Source organism: Haliaeetus leucocephalus, unplaced genomic scaffold (genome assembly GCF_000737465.1).
Source record: "Haliaeetus leucocephalus isolate CR32 unplaced genomic scaffold, Haliaeetus_leucocephalus-4.0 Scaffold172, whole genome shotgun sequence".
NCBI classification, from domain to species: Eukaryota; Metazoa; Chordata; class Aves; order Accipitriformes; family Accipitridae; genus Haliaeetus; species Haliaeetus leucocephalus.
In genome coordinates this window covers 63,703-78,715 of record NW_010972608.1, presented here as the reverse complement: position 1 = coordinate 78,715, position 15,013 = coordinate 63,703, and the positions used below count along the sequence as shown (strand labels likewise).

The 15,013-nt window shown below is 39.1% G+C and overlaps 1 protein-coding gene across 1 annotated transcript; it reads right to left on the bottom strand.

The window, feature by feature from the left end:
• Positions 1-1,405: 1,405 nt before the first annotated feature.
• Positions 1,406-14,923, bottom strand: HIAT1 (hippocampus abundant transcript 1). Its single transcript, XM_010563609.1, has 12 exons — positions 14,478-14,923; positions 9,506-9,601; positions 8,339-8,401; positions 7,603-7,730; positions 6,379-6,493; positions 5,014-5,232; positions 4,638-4,751; positions 4,081-4,152; positions 3,480-3,592; positions 3,200-3,297; positions 2,420-2,583; positions 1,406-1,753 (listed from the first exon to the last, which is right to left on the bottom strand). Exons 1-12 carry the CDS (start codon positions 14,493-14,495, stop codon positions 1,547-1,549), a joined length of 1,407 nt encoding a protein of 468 aa, XP_010561911.1. The 5' UTR covers positions 14,496-14,923; the 3' UTR covers positions 1,406-1,546.
• Positions 14,924-15,013: the final 90 nt, after the last annotated feature.

The window sequence follows — 15,013 nt, the reverse complement described above, 5'->3', positions numbered from 1 at the left end:
ATAAGCTGCTATCAAACAGGAAGCTGGTAATTCAAATGTGGGAGGTTTCCAGATCTCCCAGTCCCATTCAAACCTAAAATGAAACAAAACCGCAGTGGGCCTGGGAAGCCTTAACAACATTGCAGCATAGGGGAGGCAGAAGCTGCAGTGTCCTAAAGGCTGAGGGTCTTTGGTACTGACCTATTCCTTTTGCAGTCCTGTTCCATTAGGTGCCCAAGGAACCAATCAGCCAGCTGCAGCCAGCCTGTGCTGCTAAGCAAAGGGCTAGTCAGCATGCTCAAGGCTGCCTTATCTAACAGAGAAAACACAGTCCTCCACCTGTACTCCAGACTTTTTTCCCACCTGCTGAAGTATAACACACATACATACACTGCAGAACATCAATTAAGGTTTTAAGAGACACTAACAATTATTTAAAAATTCATTAAAATATTCAACTTTATTAACAGTATATTTACATTTTTTTTCTTGCTCTTGGTCAACCATGGTGAATGTTCAAAGGTAAAAAAGCATTAAGCAATAACCACAAGATGAAAACATTTTAAACCTATACAATACTTTATACACAAATTTATACAAAGGAACACTTAAATAATACAACTGGACACAAAAATATACACTTTTAGAGAAATTCACATCAGTAATTGTATAAAGCTCTCTTCTGTACTAAGGGTCCTGAAAATTTAGGACTAAAACATTAGCTCTGTAATGCAAAAGGGTTATTGTGACAGTCCTCAAAGGCCACTATATAGCACACGGACATATTCAAGGCTATCAGCTTATAGTTCAGTCTGTGTATTCAAGTTTTGAGGTCCTTTATGATTATGCAAACATCAGAAAGATAGTGGTATAATAAACGGTACTTAGGAAAGCAGAGTTTTGGAGCCAATATTAAAAGTTGTAGGCTCAGATCACCCACTTAATATTTAAACAAGTGTTTGATACTACCGTTTATTCAAAAATAGAAAGAGTAAATGCACTTACATAAAAATAACTTTTACTGTTCAGCAAGCGTGCTCATGTGATTTGTATATTAGTACAAACTTAAAAAAAACAACCTGCCATGTGACTTTTAAAATAAATGATACCAATTCACCACCTCCCTACTTGAGTACATTTACATTAAGGCTTTGAATCATCTGACCCAAGATTTTACAACATTAAAATGAATGGGTCCACATGGATGCTCGTATGTCTCATTGAGACTTAGCATGACTAGAATTAAAGCTCACCACCTTAAGGAGACAGAAGGACACATGCTCATGCCTTGACTCTTCTTTTTTGTCTCTGAACTAGAATGTAAAGTTTAGTAGTAACAGTATTTTATGGCAAGAGACAAGTACCTAACAGTTTGTTTTCAAAAGCAACTTATTAATTCAGTGGCAACATCTTTGGAGAAACTTCCTTTTTTTTTAAATTCCTATGGATTTCATGCAGAAAGATACTTCTTAAGATTACCTTAAGAAATGACATTTTTGATGGAATTGGAATGTGTATCCCAAACTGCTGATGAAAAAAAAGTCCAAAAGATCTTTCTGGATTTTTGTCATACATTTGTATCTTGTAATAATGGTTCTTTAGCTTCACCAGGAGCTTGTGGACTGTGGGGATGGCCATGACTGCCACAGTGTTTCTTCCAGTTGCTGGATCGTACATTTAGGTTTGTGTGTTCAGGAATAAACAAGGCAACAAGTAGTGCCAGCAGCACAGAGCACGCTCCAAATAAGAACGGGGGTCCAGGAATTATAGAATTCTGCAATCAACAGTAACACCACCAAGTATTAACTGAGCCTTTAGATACATGTTAACAGACTACAATTGCTAGTTACAAGTTTCAAGAGTGGGAAGAACTTTTTCTTGCTACACTAGCCAACACAGCATTTGTCTCCATGTGGAGTCTTCTAGAAGAAATAGGGAAAGAATGTTGCATCCTAAGATTGAGGAGAGGGAGCACATGGTTCTTACTAATGCTTGCCAACTTCCTTTGCTAGTGCAAGTTCTTGCTGCTGCGTTTCCTCAACAAATTAATATCTATTAGGAACTAACAAAATACGGAGTGCTTGGTTAAATGACAACAAAACAAAAACATATGAGAGAGCTAAGTACAGTGTTGGAGACAAGAGCAGAGCAGGATGCTGTTGTTATCAGTCCATCCTTCCCTCATTCTATTCTCTTCACAAGGGTCATCAGTTGTCTAATTACTATCAGCTGTATCTATTTGAAAGCTAAACTAAAACATACCAGCTAGGTAAAAACAAACAGATCAACAACCCTTCCCAATTGATTTCAGAACCTCTTTTTACATGCTTCATTTACAGTTAGCATAACAAAATGTAATACAGCATCATATTCAAGAACTGGTGGGCACATAATCCCTTCCTAATTTCTTTTTTGGAATCAGTAAATAAAAGAAGATTACCTGTTGTAAATGGTATTGTGTGACCACGCTACCTCCTGATGGTGATTCAGGCATGGGGAGTTCATTCAGTTCAACATGAAATATATAGAATATAAAACCATAAAGTGCTGGTCCCAAACCATTACACAGTCCTCGAATTCCTGTTATCATCCCTTGAACAACACCTAGGAAAAGTGAAATACGCTGTTATCTATCTATTTATACATATATAATTAACTTTTTAATGGATCAATAAGACTTATTCACCTTTGAACTGATGCAAGCAGGAAAGCTTCTCTACATGGTGTTGCACTATGGGTAGCAATAAACAAGGGGCACAGAAAAACTGGCATTATAGTATATTCAAGTTTTTTTTTTCCATCTCCCTATAGGCACTGAGTAGCACTTCCCATGCTGTGCTTGTGCACAGACCAGTATATGTACGCAATATCCTTGCTATCAGTCTCACACAGGAGAGAAAGCGCCGTATGCAACCTGCACAACTACAGAAACTTTTGTCAATAGTGAGGAAAATGAACAGCATATTAAGTATGCTAAATATTTTGCTACTGTTGGGACCGGTTGAATGTTTGTTTTCCCTCTGTGCCAGGACTTGACACGCACGTATTTATTACAACTTCCAAGTAACTTGGATTTTAACATTTTGTGACCTGTGCTCAGGTGTATGGGCTACTCTGTGCCCAGATTCCAGCTGGCTGACTAGCACAATGACAACACCCTGACATGTCTGTCTTCACTGTATGCTTTGACTAGAATTCAAAATATTAGGACAAAACCTACCTTGTTGGTCAGCATCAGCAGTTCGTGAAACCAGTGCACTTACAGCTGGGAAAGTAATACTGGACATGGCTGCAACAGCGCCAGCTGCCCACATCATCCTGCAAAAAATACAGACTCAAAGTAACTGCTTTGTGTGGACAGCGTTCTGCATTTGGAGCATGTGTATGTATGTATGCATGTATATATACACATGTACACATACTTAAGTGTCTCCCTTGGGTAAAGGATAAAATGCAGAAAAATACTGTATCATTTAGATATTAAAATTAAATTTACGTACCATGGTTCTGATCCAAAGCCATACCATGCAAGTTGTAGTATTTGAAATCCTAGGCCCAGTAAGATGGTATTTTTATTTCCAATGGACCGCATAAGTAAACTCAAAACTATTGTCTGACAGAAGAGGGGGGGGGGGGATAAAAAATAACATTTTATTCTAAATGTTAAATACATGAAAATAAATTTAAAAAGCAACAAAACACCTCAAAACATTTTATTCTAAATGTTAAATACATGCAAATAAATAGATTTATTTTTAAAAGCCAAGTAAAATTCTCCAAAAGCAGTATTTGCCAAGTATTCAAGGAGCCTCTACCAAAAAACCAGCAATCATTTAGCAAGTAATATGAACAAACTGTTACCCCTTCTTTGATGCACAAAGGATTTTGTTTTCCCAACACAATACACTTGGACATTAATGAACCAAACCCTGGTTGGTGAGCTGTTTTTTCATCTAAGTTAAAGTAAGAGTGTTAATCAATTGTTAAGAGACTTAGAAAAACAGCTACAGAAAAGGCGAGCAGTGTTACACAAGTTCCCCACAACGCTTAACTCTTTTGACATTACCAAATCAATGAAAAAAATACACAACAGTAACTCACCTGTGCAATAATGGAAAGAATCCCAAGGACTGCTATAAATGCTGCAACACTTTCAGATGAAAATCCCATTATCTATATTAAAAAAAAAGGCAGTTTGATTATTAACTGTAAACCATGTACCATGATGTCACAAACATCAGTGGGGGAACACACAATGCAGAAAACCAGTATTATTCAACTGTTCCCTAACTTAGAAAAAAAGTTGTTTTTCTTTTTTCTATTAAATCAAGCAAGTATACAAAAATAAAGGGGCATGCATAGAAACCAAGTAAATGGTTTCCTCAAAAAATAAAAAAACAGTTTAACATAGTGAACCTCATAGCCCAAGAATAATGCAAATAATTACAAAATACAAGAAATTGTTTTATAACTCATTCATCTCTCTCTCTTTTTGTCTCTAAAAAGAGACAAAAACAGAACAGCAAGACGACTTCAGTCGGCTGCTGGAAGCTTTTAAATTATACTAGCGATTTATACTTTCCGTATTAATTCAGCAATTCTGAAAACTTTCCTATAAATTTACATTTGTTCAAATCCATACCAAAACATTAAATTACCTGTCTGAGGTATAGGAAGAAGCTGGAATATTGACCTGCCTCTGGGAGGTAGGAAAGAAAGACTGTTATGCAGATTAGCAGCACAACTGAGTCCTGGCCGACTTTCTTCAGTGACTACGGCAATAAAAAGGTATTATAAAACATTTCATCTTCATATTCAGAAAAGCATGTCAATTAATGAAGCTATTATGTGGTACCAAAACATTCCCTGCATGTTTAGCAAGATCGTTGGCAAAAGTATTAGCAGCAACACAAGGTTAAACTTGAAAAAATATGAGCTTTGTTTTTCAAGCCTGAAACATAGTAAATTCATTCTCTTCCCTGTCTGAAAAGCTCAACATTTACAAGTAACAAAGTTTGTATTTTAATAGCTTACTGCAAAAGGGTCAGCCTGTTCCCATGAAATGGGTGCTCCCCAGGATGCTGGCCTCATCTTCTCTGGCAGCGATTCTGGTACAGCAACAAGAATAAAACAAATGTCTAACAAGGCTATTGCTGTAGCCAGGACCACAACCAGGCTGTCTCCATAGACTCGACCAAGATAGGCACCAATAGCAGGGCTGGTAACTAAACTTGCCGCAAAAGTTGCTGAAACCTAGAACAAATAACGGCTGGTAAGATTTTCAATGATAGAAGTCAACAGTATTATTACCCACTTTTCCTCATTTTCAGAAGCCTAACCATTCTAATGAGGTAGTGATTAAAAGTAACTTCTTTCCTGTGACTATGTGGTAGCAGCTGTGTATTTCAGATAGTCAAAATTTTTCACAGAAAACAAGGGGGGTTTTTTGTAAGTGGACAGCAATGTGAGGCTCACAGCACTCTTGCATGTACTGCCATAATTAGGTTTAATTATACAGTCTGCTGATATCTCTGGGAAGTGATGAGCTGTATTTAATCTTCATATTAGTGAAATATGCAACGCCTGTTAAGAAAAAAAATCACACGTATCAAGGGCATATTACATTTAATATGCTGGTTAATCCAACTGAGTACAATGGATCTTCACAAAGTAGTTTTCAGTTAACCAGCTGGCCTTGTTGTGAAAGATGTTAACTTCAAACCTGAAGGAACTTTGTCAACACATCTCAATCTCTGATGCGTACAAGCAGAAAGAAACTATTCAGTTCTACATCCATTGCTTTTGGCTCTTCCTGCTGAATATGGTAATGGATCCTGTAACTTGAATGGAACAAGTAATTCTGCTAATCCGTAATACACGGGGCGGTGGAGGCTCCCAAGATCTGGCAGGTTATCAGGAGATAATGGAGGCGAGTTGCAAGAACTTAAGACAGACAAGTTACTTCACTACATTTGTTCTGAACTGAAGCACAGCAGTGTGATTGAAGACACAAGCAGGAGTAGTCAAGATGATATACCATGGCAGTTCCAAAATTATCCAGGAACAAAAGGTTAGATTTTTGAAAAGATGACAGAGTAGTACTAGTGTGAGAAACAATGGAGGAATAACTGAAGCCCCTCAAATTACATCAACACTGACAGTAACTGTTAAGACAGACGTCTGAAAGACAGCTTTTAACATGGTCGTATTTTGTTGAAGTTAGAAGCAGAATATTCAAGAGATATAGGACTGGATGACAAGAACAATTAAACAGAAAAACCTTACTCCAAACTAAAATCAGCTTGCCACAGAAGAAACAAAAATACAATTTTGAAAAGCTTTACCTACTGAAGTGTTTAGTACTGAATACCACAGAAACAGAGCCAAAAAAATACATACCAAACCATAGGCCATGCTTCTTTCATGTTCTTGGGTTATGTCTGCTACATATGCAAAAACCACAGAAAAGGTCACTGCAAAAACTCCAGAGACAGAGATGACAGCGAAGTACCACCTAAGAGCATTGTAAAAAAATTAGAATGGGTAAAGAGAACAAAAATTCTCTATTTACAGTCCAAGTACAGTTCAACAGTAAATTATCTTGTCCAACTTTTCTTGATAAATGTTAAGATAAACTTGGATAAAGCCAATGCGAACGTGTCTCGATACAGTTGTGTAGTTCCTCCTTAGCGCACTGAGTACACAGATAAACAGCATAATTTTGTAACATCTACAAAAAGCTGCTGTGATTAAGTACTTCTAGGAAATGGGGTGTTAGACTAACTTCAGCCAGATGCCTATGACACAAAGCAAATTAGGAACTTCAGTATTTTGAGAATCTGGTCATTGAAAGGTTTCAACATTAGCCTTACCTTTATGCTATAGACACTAGCACTCATTATTTGAAACATTAGTCTACATTTAGAAACAAGCAATTTCCCAGGAAAGGGATGAAGAATCCATGAACAATCTGTGTGACCAGAAAGGAAACTGAAAAGGCTCACGGCGCTACCAGAACAGCTGGCTCTGCCCTGCATCAGTGCAGTCTGTGTTACTTCAGCTACACCCTCAGGTACAGCACGCGGGTAGTCCAACAACACAGTTCTGACTCACGCACTACCTGGGGAACGTACATGCCAGTTAAGAGCTTACCAACTTGCACACGGCATGAAAGCTGGTGGATTTTAAAACTTGAGAAACAAAAGTATAAAATTGCAGCAATGTTTTAAGGTTACAAATTGTTACTCCATGCACTAGCTAGCATTAGATAAGGTTTTAATTTCTGCATAGTTGGCTAGTATTTGAGCAATATGGCCACAATAAAGACCTGCACAGTTTACTGGATAGCATTCTAGTATCTTTTGCAAATGTGCTGAAGTAGGAAGTGGGGCCTACAGCACAGAGCTCAAAACCAGCAGCTCTTAAAATTCTGATCAAGTCGTTTGGCCTCATGGTAGCCACTTCACTTTGACTCTGTTCTCCCAACTTTGCACTGAAGTAATACTAAAGCCTCAACTTTCCATGGAGCACAAACCATATTTTATCAACAATGCTACAAACATAAGCATTGTATAGCAACATTGACAAGAAATGGCAAATCTAGTGTGAAAAAAATTTACTAACCACGGGCTGATCTTCATTAGTGGTATCGGTGCGCAGGTGAAAAATACTGTTAGCAGCAAAAAGGACTTCCGTCCCCACACATCAGACAGGGCACCTATGAGTGGGGCACTGAGGAATGATAATAAGCCCTACATGAAACAAAATATTTTAAGTTAGAACTAAGTGGTTAGAATCGCGATAGCTGACCATACCACAATCTGATAGCAGCCTGGGCTCTATTTTCATTAAAGTTGATGACTACAGTACAATGCATCAAAGGCAATATGATCAAGCATTACTGATCTATTACATGTCTGGTTACATAAAATTTGAAATTTGTTACCTCAGAACTAAACAAAGTACAAAATGCAGATGATCCAGTCATACTAGCAGTTTCATGAACAGTGTTTTATATATTTAGAATTCACATAAATGTAAGTAATTGAAAATACCCTACTGGAACAACAAGCTCCAAGTAAAAAAATTCTCAAATTTTAACACCATGTGTGTCATTTGGGATTACTCAAATACCTTTTTATTTGCTCAACCCAAACAGCAGGTACAGACCAAGCAATATCTTAATAAAAGTAAAATGATGCATATTTGCTTTTTTAGCAATAATTTATTCCCGTTTTATTTATACCATGAAATCTATATTGAAAAACCTCTTGAATGCTTCTCTCAGTTGACAGTAATTTCTATATTTCTCACACCATTCACTTTAAATTGTACTTGTGATTAATTTTTGTCACCTTACCTTTACTCCTTGAATCAGACCATTCATTAGAAACGTATGTTTTGGGAAGGTTTCATGCAAAACCTGGAGAAGAAATATGAACACTGTCATTTACACAATATTAACTACAAATATTGCTCATGATGCATCCAACTTCTACAGTGGCACATGCACAGTAGTTTTCTATTTTCATAGAATACAGAGAAAGAAAAAAAAAAAGACACCACAAATAATGTATTTAATCTTTAATTCACATGGAAGGTATTTTGAGATTTTAGCTTTACGTGATAGGGACCTCAGGTCTCTCAACACTTTGGGAAGGATCCATGTCTTCCAACTTTTGTGTCTGAAATCTAAACACGCCACAGAGAACCTAGAAAATTATCTCAGACCAGACTCTCCACATGTTACTGTGTTATCAATTCAGTGACCAGAGCCTAGACATGCAGGTTAAAACAGGCACCTCTCTCAGTCTGACTTGTATTATGTGAGGCAGATTCCATTCAGTGACGGATGTGCAGTTTATATCCAAGAGACTGCTCATGGTTAACATCAGCTTACAGAGCCGCACCAAGACTGCATTTTACGTGGAGTTTGCTTGGAGATCTTTAAGCCTTTGCTCCTTTTAATTTGTAAGCATATGCCACTCTCAAAGATTAAATCCAAATAGAAAGCAACAAACTACATTAGAAAATAATTTGGTACAAACACATTGGTATGACTGTCTTGCTAATCATAGGGAAGCTTTGACTGGTGTAACAGGGTCTGAGCTCTGAAGCTTCTGTTTCAAGCACAGCACATCTCCCTACCTACACACACATGCTTGCATAATTTTACCAAATTCCAAGTGTGTTTTTGTCCTTACATTTGTAATGTGTCAACTTTTTGTAGGATCTTGAAAGGAAAGATAATTTCATTACTGTCTTACTGGTTTCAAGTCAGAAAATATTTACATGTGAGCTTGACCATTAGCCAGCTTGCACATAAACAGCTATGCTGCATCATTACACTGCTTTAATGAAATAATTTTAAATTCCTGATTCCATGTAAAAACACAAAACTTTTCACTTGCACAAGAGAGCAGTTCTACGATATGTAATTTTCACTGAATTCAGAAGATGTTCAGTGCCTTTGCAGTAACTGCCCTATTTCCCATACAGTAAGAAAAAGCTTAAGCATATCACTTACCACCAGAGTGGGTGCTGTCAAGAGTCCCCAAGCAAAAAACTCCAAGAAGATCACTATAACAGCATGGTAGACGCTCGGTGAACCTATTCCTTGAGGCTAAAGCAAGCGAAAAAACAGGTAATTAAACATCTAACAATCTATCACAGTCATGAGAAATGCATGTGAACACTATAAACAGAAGGATTAAGAAATGAAACAGGACTCAAGCTAACTGGTACTGAGTGAAATTCCCTTTTTAACCCTTTGCTGCCAACGTCCTATAGTGTCTTAATCCTCCAGAGAACACAAAGTATGCTCCCATCTCAAATTAAAAAAATAAACCACTTATACTGCCAGTCTGGGAAACAAAGATGCTACTGAAAGCAGAAACAGACTCTTCTTCGGAGAATTAGTTCCTTTTCCTTGAGAAAAATGCTTAAGCCCACACAATGCTGCATGGAAATCAAGTTTTCATAATTTCAAAACATGGTAGTGTTCAAACTTGGCTATCCCAAAGTCTAATCACCAGCTCTATCAAACAGCTTTATAGTACTTCTGTTACTAAAAGGCATCATGGCTACGTACAAAATTTTGATAGCTCTAAATCAGGAAAGAAAAACTGAAATAATGAATGCCAGAAGTGAATCTCAGGAACAGCACTGACTGCTTCCCAAATACTGAGAGCAGGCCTAATAGCTACAATGTGCTTTAAATGTAGGAAGAGAGCTGGATAAAAGATTTGAAATAAGGAACTTCAGATTCTTAGGTGATTTAGTATAATCAGAAGTAGCTTTTGAGGAGAACAAAAGGGCATGGGTGGGACAACCTGCTCATCTCATATACTCTATAAATGCTACCCTGTCAAACAACATGCCACAGTTCATCATTTGCAAATTGAGGAAACGGTGCGCTAATTATTGTCATGTGAAGGTAGCATGAACAATTCATCAGAAATCTCATATGCATTCTTTAAGCTTAGAAGTGCTGCCTTAACATCTACTTTCCTGGCTTTGTGTGAAGGTGAGTTACTAACAGAGTGGCCAATTTGATTAGACCTAGGATTTATACTGAGCAAACACACACAGGCTAAGGTCCTCAGCTGCTTCTCAAGAAGGCTCAGGGAGACCTTATCAACGTGTGTATAAGTATCTGATGGGAGGGAGTAAAGACAACACAGCCAGGCTCTTCTCAGAGGTGTCAGTGACAGGACCAGAGGCGCACACTGAAATACAGGAAATTCTAAAGTTAAAGTTAAAGTTAAAACTTGAACAAAACCAATCCCTGGAAACAGGCTGCCCAGTGAGGTTGTGAAATCTCCATGCCCCATGCTTGACTGGATGCAGCCCTAAGCAAACTGCTCCAGCTGACCCTATCTGGGGGAAGAGTGGGTAGTTGGATTAGAGATGTTCAGAGGTGTCTTCCAACCTCCAATACTACACAATTTTAAGTTTCAGTGACATAATACTAGAGTCTTTCTTTTATTACAAGATTTATGCAAGTCATACCTAGCTTTTCTTTCCAGATTCCAATACTTTCAACACAGAAAAAAAAAAAAGCCTTTTGAACAACTGTAGGAAATAAATACAGAAAAACACACTGGCTGTTCAGCCCTATTGCTAGAAAAGATCATAATTTTCAAAAGTAACCATATCAATACCTAGAAGGTGAGCTACAAAAGTACCTTAGCACTGTGCTGTTTTTCTTTCCCAAGCCCTCTTCAGTAAATACAGACATACCATACAGATATTTCTATTTTTTCAGCCTATTCTTTTAAGGAGATAAATTAACAGTCTTTATAGGTACAGAAAGTGGCTATAATGATCTTCACTTCCGACAATTCCTTTCCCTTTCCACCCACAAACCTTACTGTAGTTTTGGGTTAAAAATTTATCCAGCTCCGCACAAACCGTAAGTAACAATCTTGGTTGTTTGGCTCAGTCTCATACAGAAAATCAGGTTCACTCTCATAGTCCCCAGATTCCTGTCAAGTTACTGGCTCATGACTCCCCAAAGTATTACAGATGGTGAGGTAGGAGTCACAAATCATCCATCCCTGCCCCTCCAAGCACCAGGGGTCCAAAGCACTGTTCACATACAGCAAACACAGGCTCAACAGCCATCCATCTCTATGCCACCCTCGTCCAGTTCTGGGCAGCTACTCAGACCAAAACAGCAGAATGAAACCAGTGGCTGTTCCAAAACAGCAAACCAAAACAGTAGAATGAAACCAGTGGCTGTTCTGCACAGCTAAAGCGTTGGCAATTTGAGGCATTCAAGCAGGTGACTGGCTGCCCTCTGCCTTGTCATCCAGCTGTAAGCAACCTTATCGGATGTTTCCATTACATTGGCAGAAACAAACAGAACTGACATTTAATTCACTAGGGTTAAACTTCCTTGCTTTCTTGTTGCTAATGCTCACTTATCACAGTTATTATTATTTGTTCTTACCTATAAAAAAAAGAAGTAATTTAGTCGCATTTAGACCATCACCTCTATAGCTATTTTTAAAGACTGTTGCAACTATGAAGTAGCAAAAATACTCCTGAGGTGAAAGAAAGAGGGAAGGAGATTAATAAGTGGTTACATTACAGTGCATCAAGATACGTTATGTGCATTCAGTCCACAAGACTTAAGTACCAGTATGATGTACTCTCCTACCCCAACATGCATAGTGCAGAGGCTGGGTATTCAGCCCTGTCTTAACTCTACAAACCTGCTCCGCTGTGCTTTACAAACTGTCTCATGTAGCATAATGTAACCCAATACCTAAGTGCAACCAAATCAGAAGGCCTTACACCTGGAAATAAAAGATAGGAACCGTCTGCATGAACAGCTTGAAACTGAGATGTTCCAACCAGAGTAATAGCAACCCTTCTCTGCAACCATGTAGCCAGAGCAGAGTGTATTTACGTTTGGCAAAATCTGTGGCACAAAACAGTGCTGTAAGAATGCCCCCTTCTCTAGTTAGAGAGAAAATGTCTTTAACCAAACACTTTGTACTGTCAGTCATGCCAGTGATAAAAAGTGTCTATGCCAGGCAACCATAAGAACACACATCTGACAACAACAGAATAACTACCAAAGCCACAGAGGCATCAGATAGAAGATCATAGCTGCTGCTCCTCAGCTGCAAAGGAAAAGGCACCAAAGAAAGCGCTAAGCTCTAATTCTCTCCAGCATTGCCCAGGCGTGCACCTCCTAATCCATTTCATGACTGCTTCAAAAATGCATAATCTTACATAGGATGAATTTCAACTGGTCATAAAGGAAGGCAAAATTAAGAACAGTGTTGAAACCACTTCAGTGGTGTTACTGCCTCTTCAGTGAATCTGACCACACACACTTGAGTACACACACCATTACACATTTTTTTCTGTGATACAGCTACTAACTAAGCTGCAAAGAGAACAACACAAAAAGACCACCATGTAGCAATCCAACCTCCTGCACCACCCACTGCCTCACCAAGGGGACCCTGCGTAACCTGTGGCAGAAGGAGAGCCTCTGCAGAGGCAATGCGTGATTTTCTCCCCTTTTGCTTGGTTTTTTTTTTTTTCATTCCACATCAGAATCAGTGACTAGAAGTGACAATAAATAAACTGACTGAAGCTCCCCATCAGTAAACTCTTTTTGCCTGTGACACTGCCTCATTAAAGAGCTGTATATTCTTGCCGGCAAAAGAGTCACAGAGTTTTCTTTGATGTCAAATAGTTTCAAAACAAACCAATCAGGCTGGAGACTGTACACTTAGATGCTTGATGAATTACTGGTTTGCCAGTTGGAGTTGTTCAAGACATGGGCCATTTTCATTTACATGTTTCCCATAATGTCACATAGCATGTTGTGTAAGCAAAGCAGCTAAGGAGACTGAGCAGAGAAGGCTAATTAAATGTTTCAGCAAACGTTAAAGAAAATACCCAAGCTTGAAGTTTTTGCTGTCATTATAAAGCGTACTCTGCTATACCAGACTTCATAACTTAAAAAATGTATTTAAAACAAATAAATTCTCAAAACATCTATTTGAAGGCAGAAAATATCACAAGCTGGTATTTTTGTTATCTAACAACAATCTACACACCTTCATCTAATGTTTATAGCCCATTTTTCCACTGTTTTAAAAACAACTGAAAAATCATACAGAACTCATGCAAGTTTGCATTCTGCTTTTGAAACTAAACTGGTGGTAGACACTGAATGCAGCACCCGAAGTATCAATGAAGTGGTTACACAATAACCTTTCTCCTCTCTTGGCAAAAGAAAGTTAAAGTTAAGAGATAAAGGATGCTTAGAAGTATATTGTATTTTAATCAAGGATTATTCCAGAGAGAAATTCTGAAGCACTATGTCCCAGGAGTAGCTACATTTACTCTGCTTCTATTACTCATTTTAAAATATTTGCATTTAACATTTGTACAAGGTAATCTCATACTTTTCTATCTTTACAAAAAGCAGGAAAGCATGTCCTGGAAAACATCAACATCCATCACTGGAATTAGTTTTGCTTCTTACCACCAAGTAATCCAGACAGTTGGTCACCAGTTTGATGAACAACTATAGTGACTCCGACACCTCCCTCTTCTCCATTATTGTTCCAAAAAGACAAACTGAAGGGCCATTAGCGATTTGGTCTGTCAAGACCTCTCTTTATTTGAAGAAATGATACTGTATTTAGAAGAGTGCACATCAAAGCCACACTATGCTACACTGTGGAAAAAAATCCAGGGCCAATGATACATTGGAAGTAATGCTACTCATCAATTGAAAAAAAAAAACCCAAAACCAAGCTCCAGCAGCCAAATCACTTAACAGCTTCTTCTTTCTAAAATGTATTTACGAGGAAGCAAGATAGCGGGAAGGAACTGCAAAACACTTCTTCCAGGCACCCTTTACGGGACTTCTCTGACGCAGGACTGTCCCACTCGCTGGCCTGTTCTTTCTCAGACTATGGAAACAGAGAGGACAGAAGGCTGCCGCGATGGGGCGATCCACTCACCGTGCGGGCAAAGCCCATCCCAGGCGGGCTCTGCACCGCCGGCAGGACTGCATCCCAACCACACTCGCCGCTTCCTGCTTTCCTTCACAACGGCCAGCTGCCTGCCCGCACCGTCCCGGGCTGTCGCGCAGCCAACTGCTGCTCCCAAGCATACAGCTGGCTTCCCAGCAGCTCCTCCTTCCGCAAAGATTCGTTTCAATCGTTTTCGAGGTAAAGTTCGGTTTAGACACGTACCCGCCCGATCTCGGACAAACGTAAGCGATCTGCAGTTACGGACGCCTAACTCCTGAGACGACACTCGCTCCCGAGCCCTAAAAATCGGCCCACGCTGAGAAAGAGCATTTCCGCAGACGACCTGAACCAGCCCGACGCCCTTACAGGTGCTTCTCGGGCAACGGCCTCAAGGACACCCGCCCGGGGTGCCGGAACGCAGCTACCGGGGGCCGCAGCAGCCCTCACCATAAATGAAACTGAAACCCCGCCGCAGCGCTCAGCCCGCCGCCGCAGCACGGCCCGCTCGCACGCCGCCAGCCGCG

What these genes read in the sequence shown, in the direction of transcription:
- HIAT1 (XM_010563609.1), bottom strand. An exon ending in GGCTTTGGATCAGAACCATG is followed by an intron (nt 3,298 to 3,479) that starts GTACGTAAATTT and finishes TATTTTTTGCAG; the next exon opens with GATGATGTGGGCAGCTGGCG. An exon ending in TGCTGATGCTGACCAACAAG is followed by an intron (nt 2,584 to 3,199) that starts GTAGGTTTTGTC and finishes CACTTTTCCTAG; the next exon opens with GTGTTGTTCAAGGGATGATA.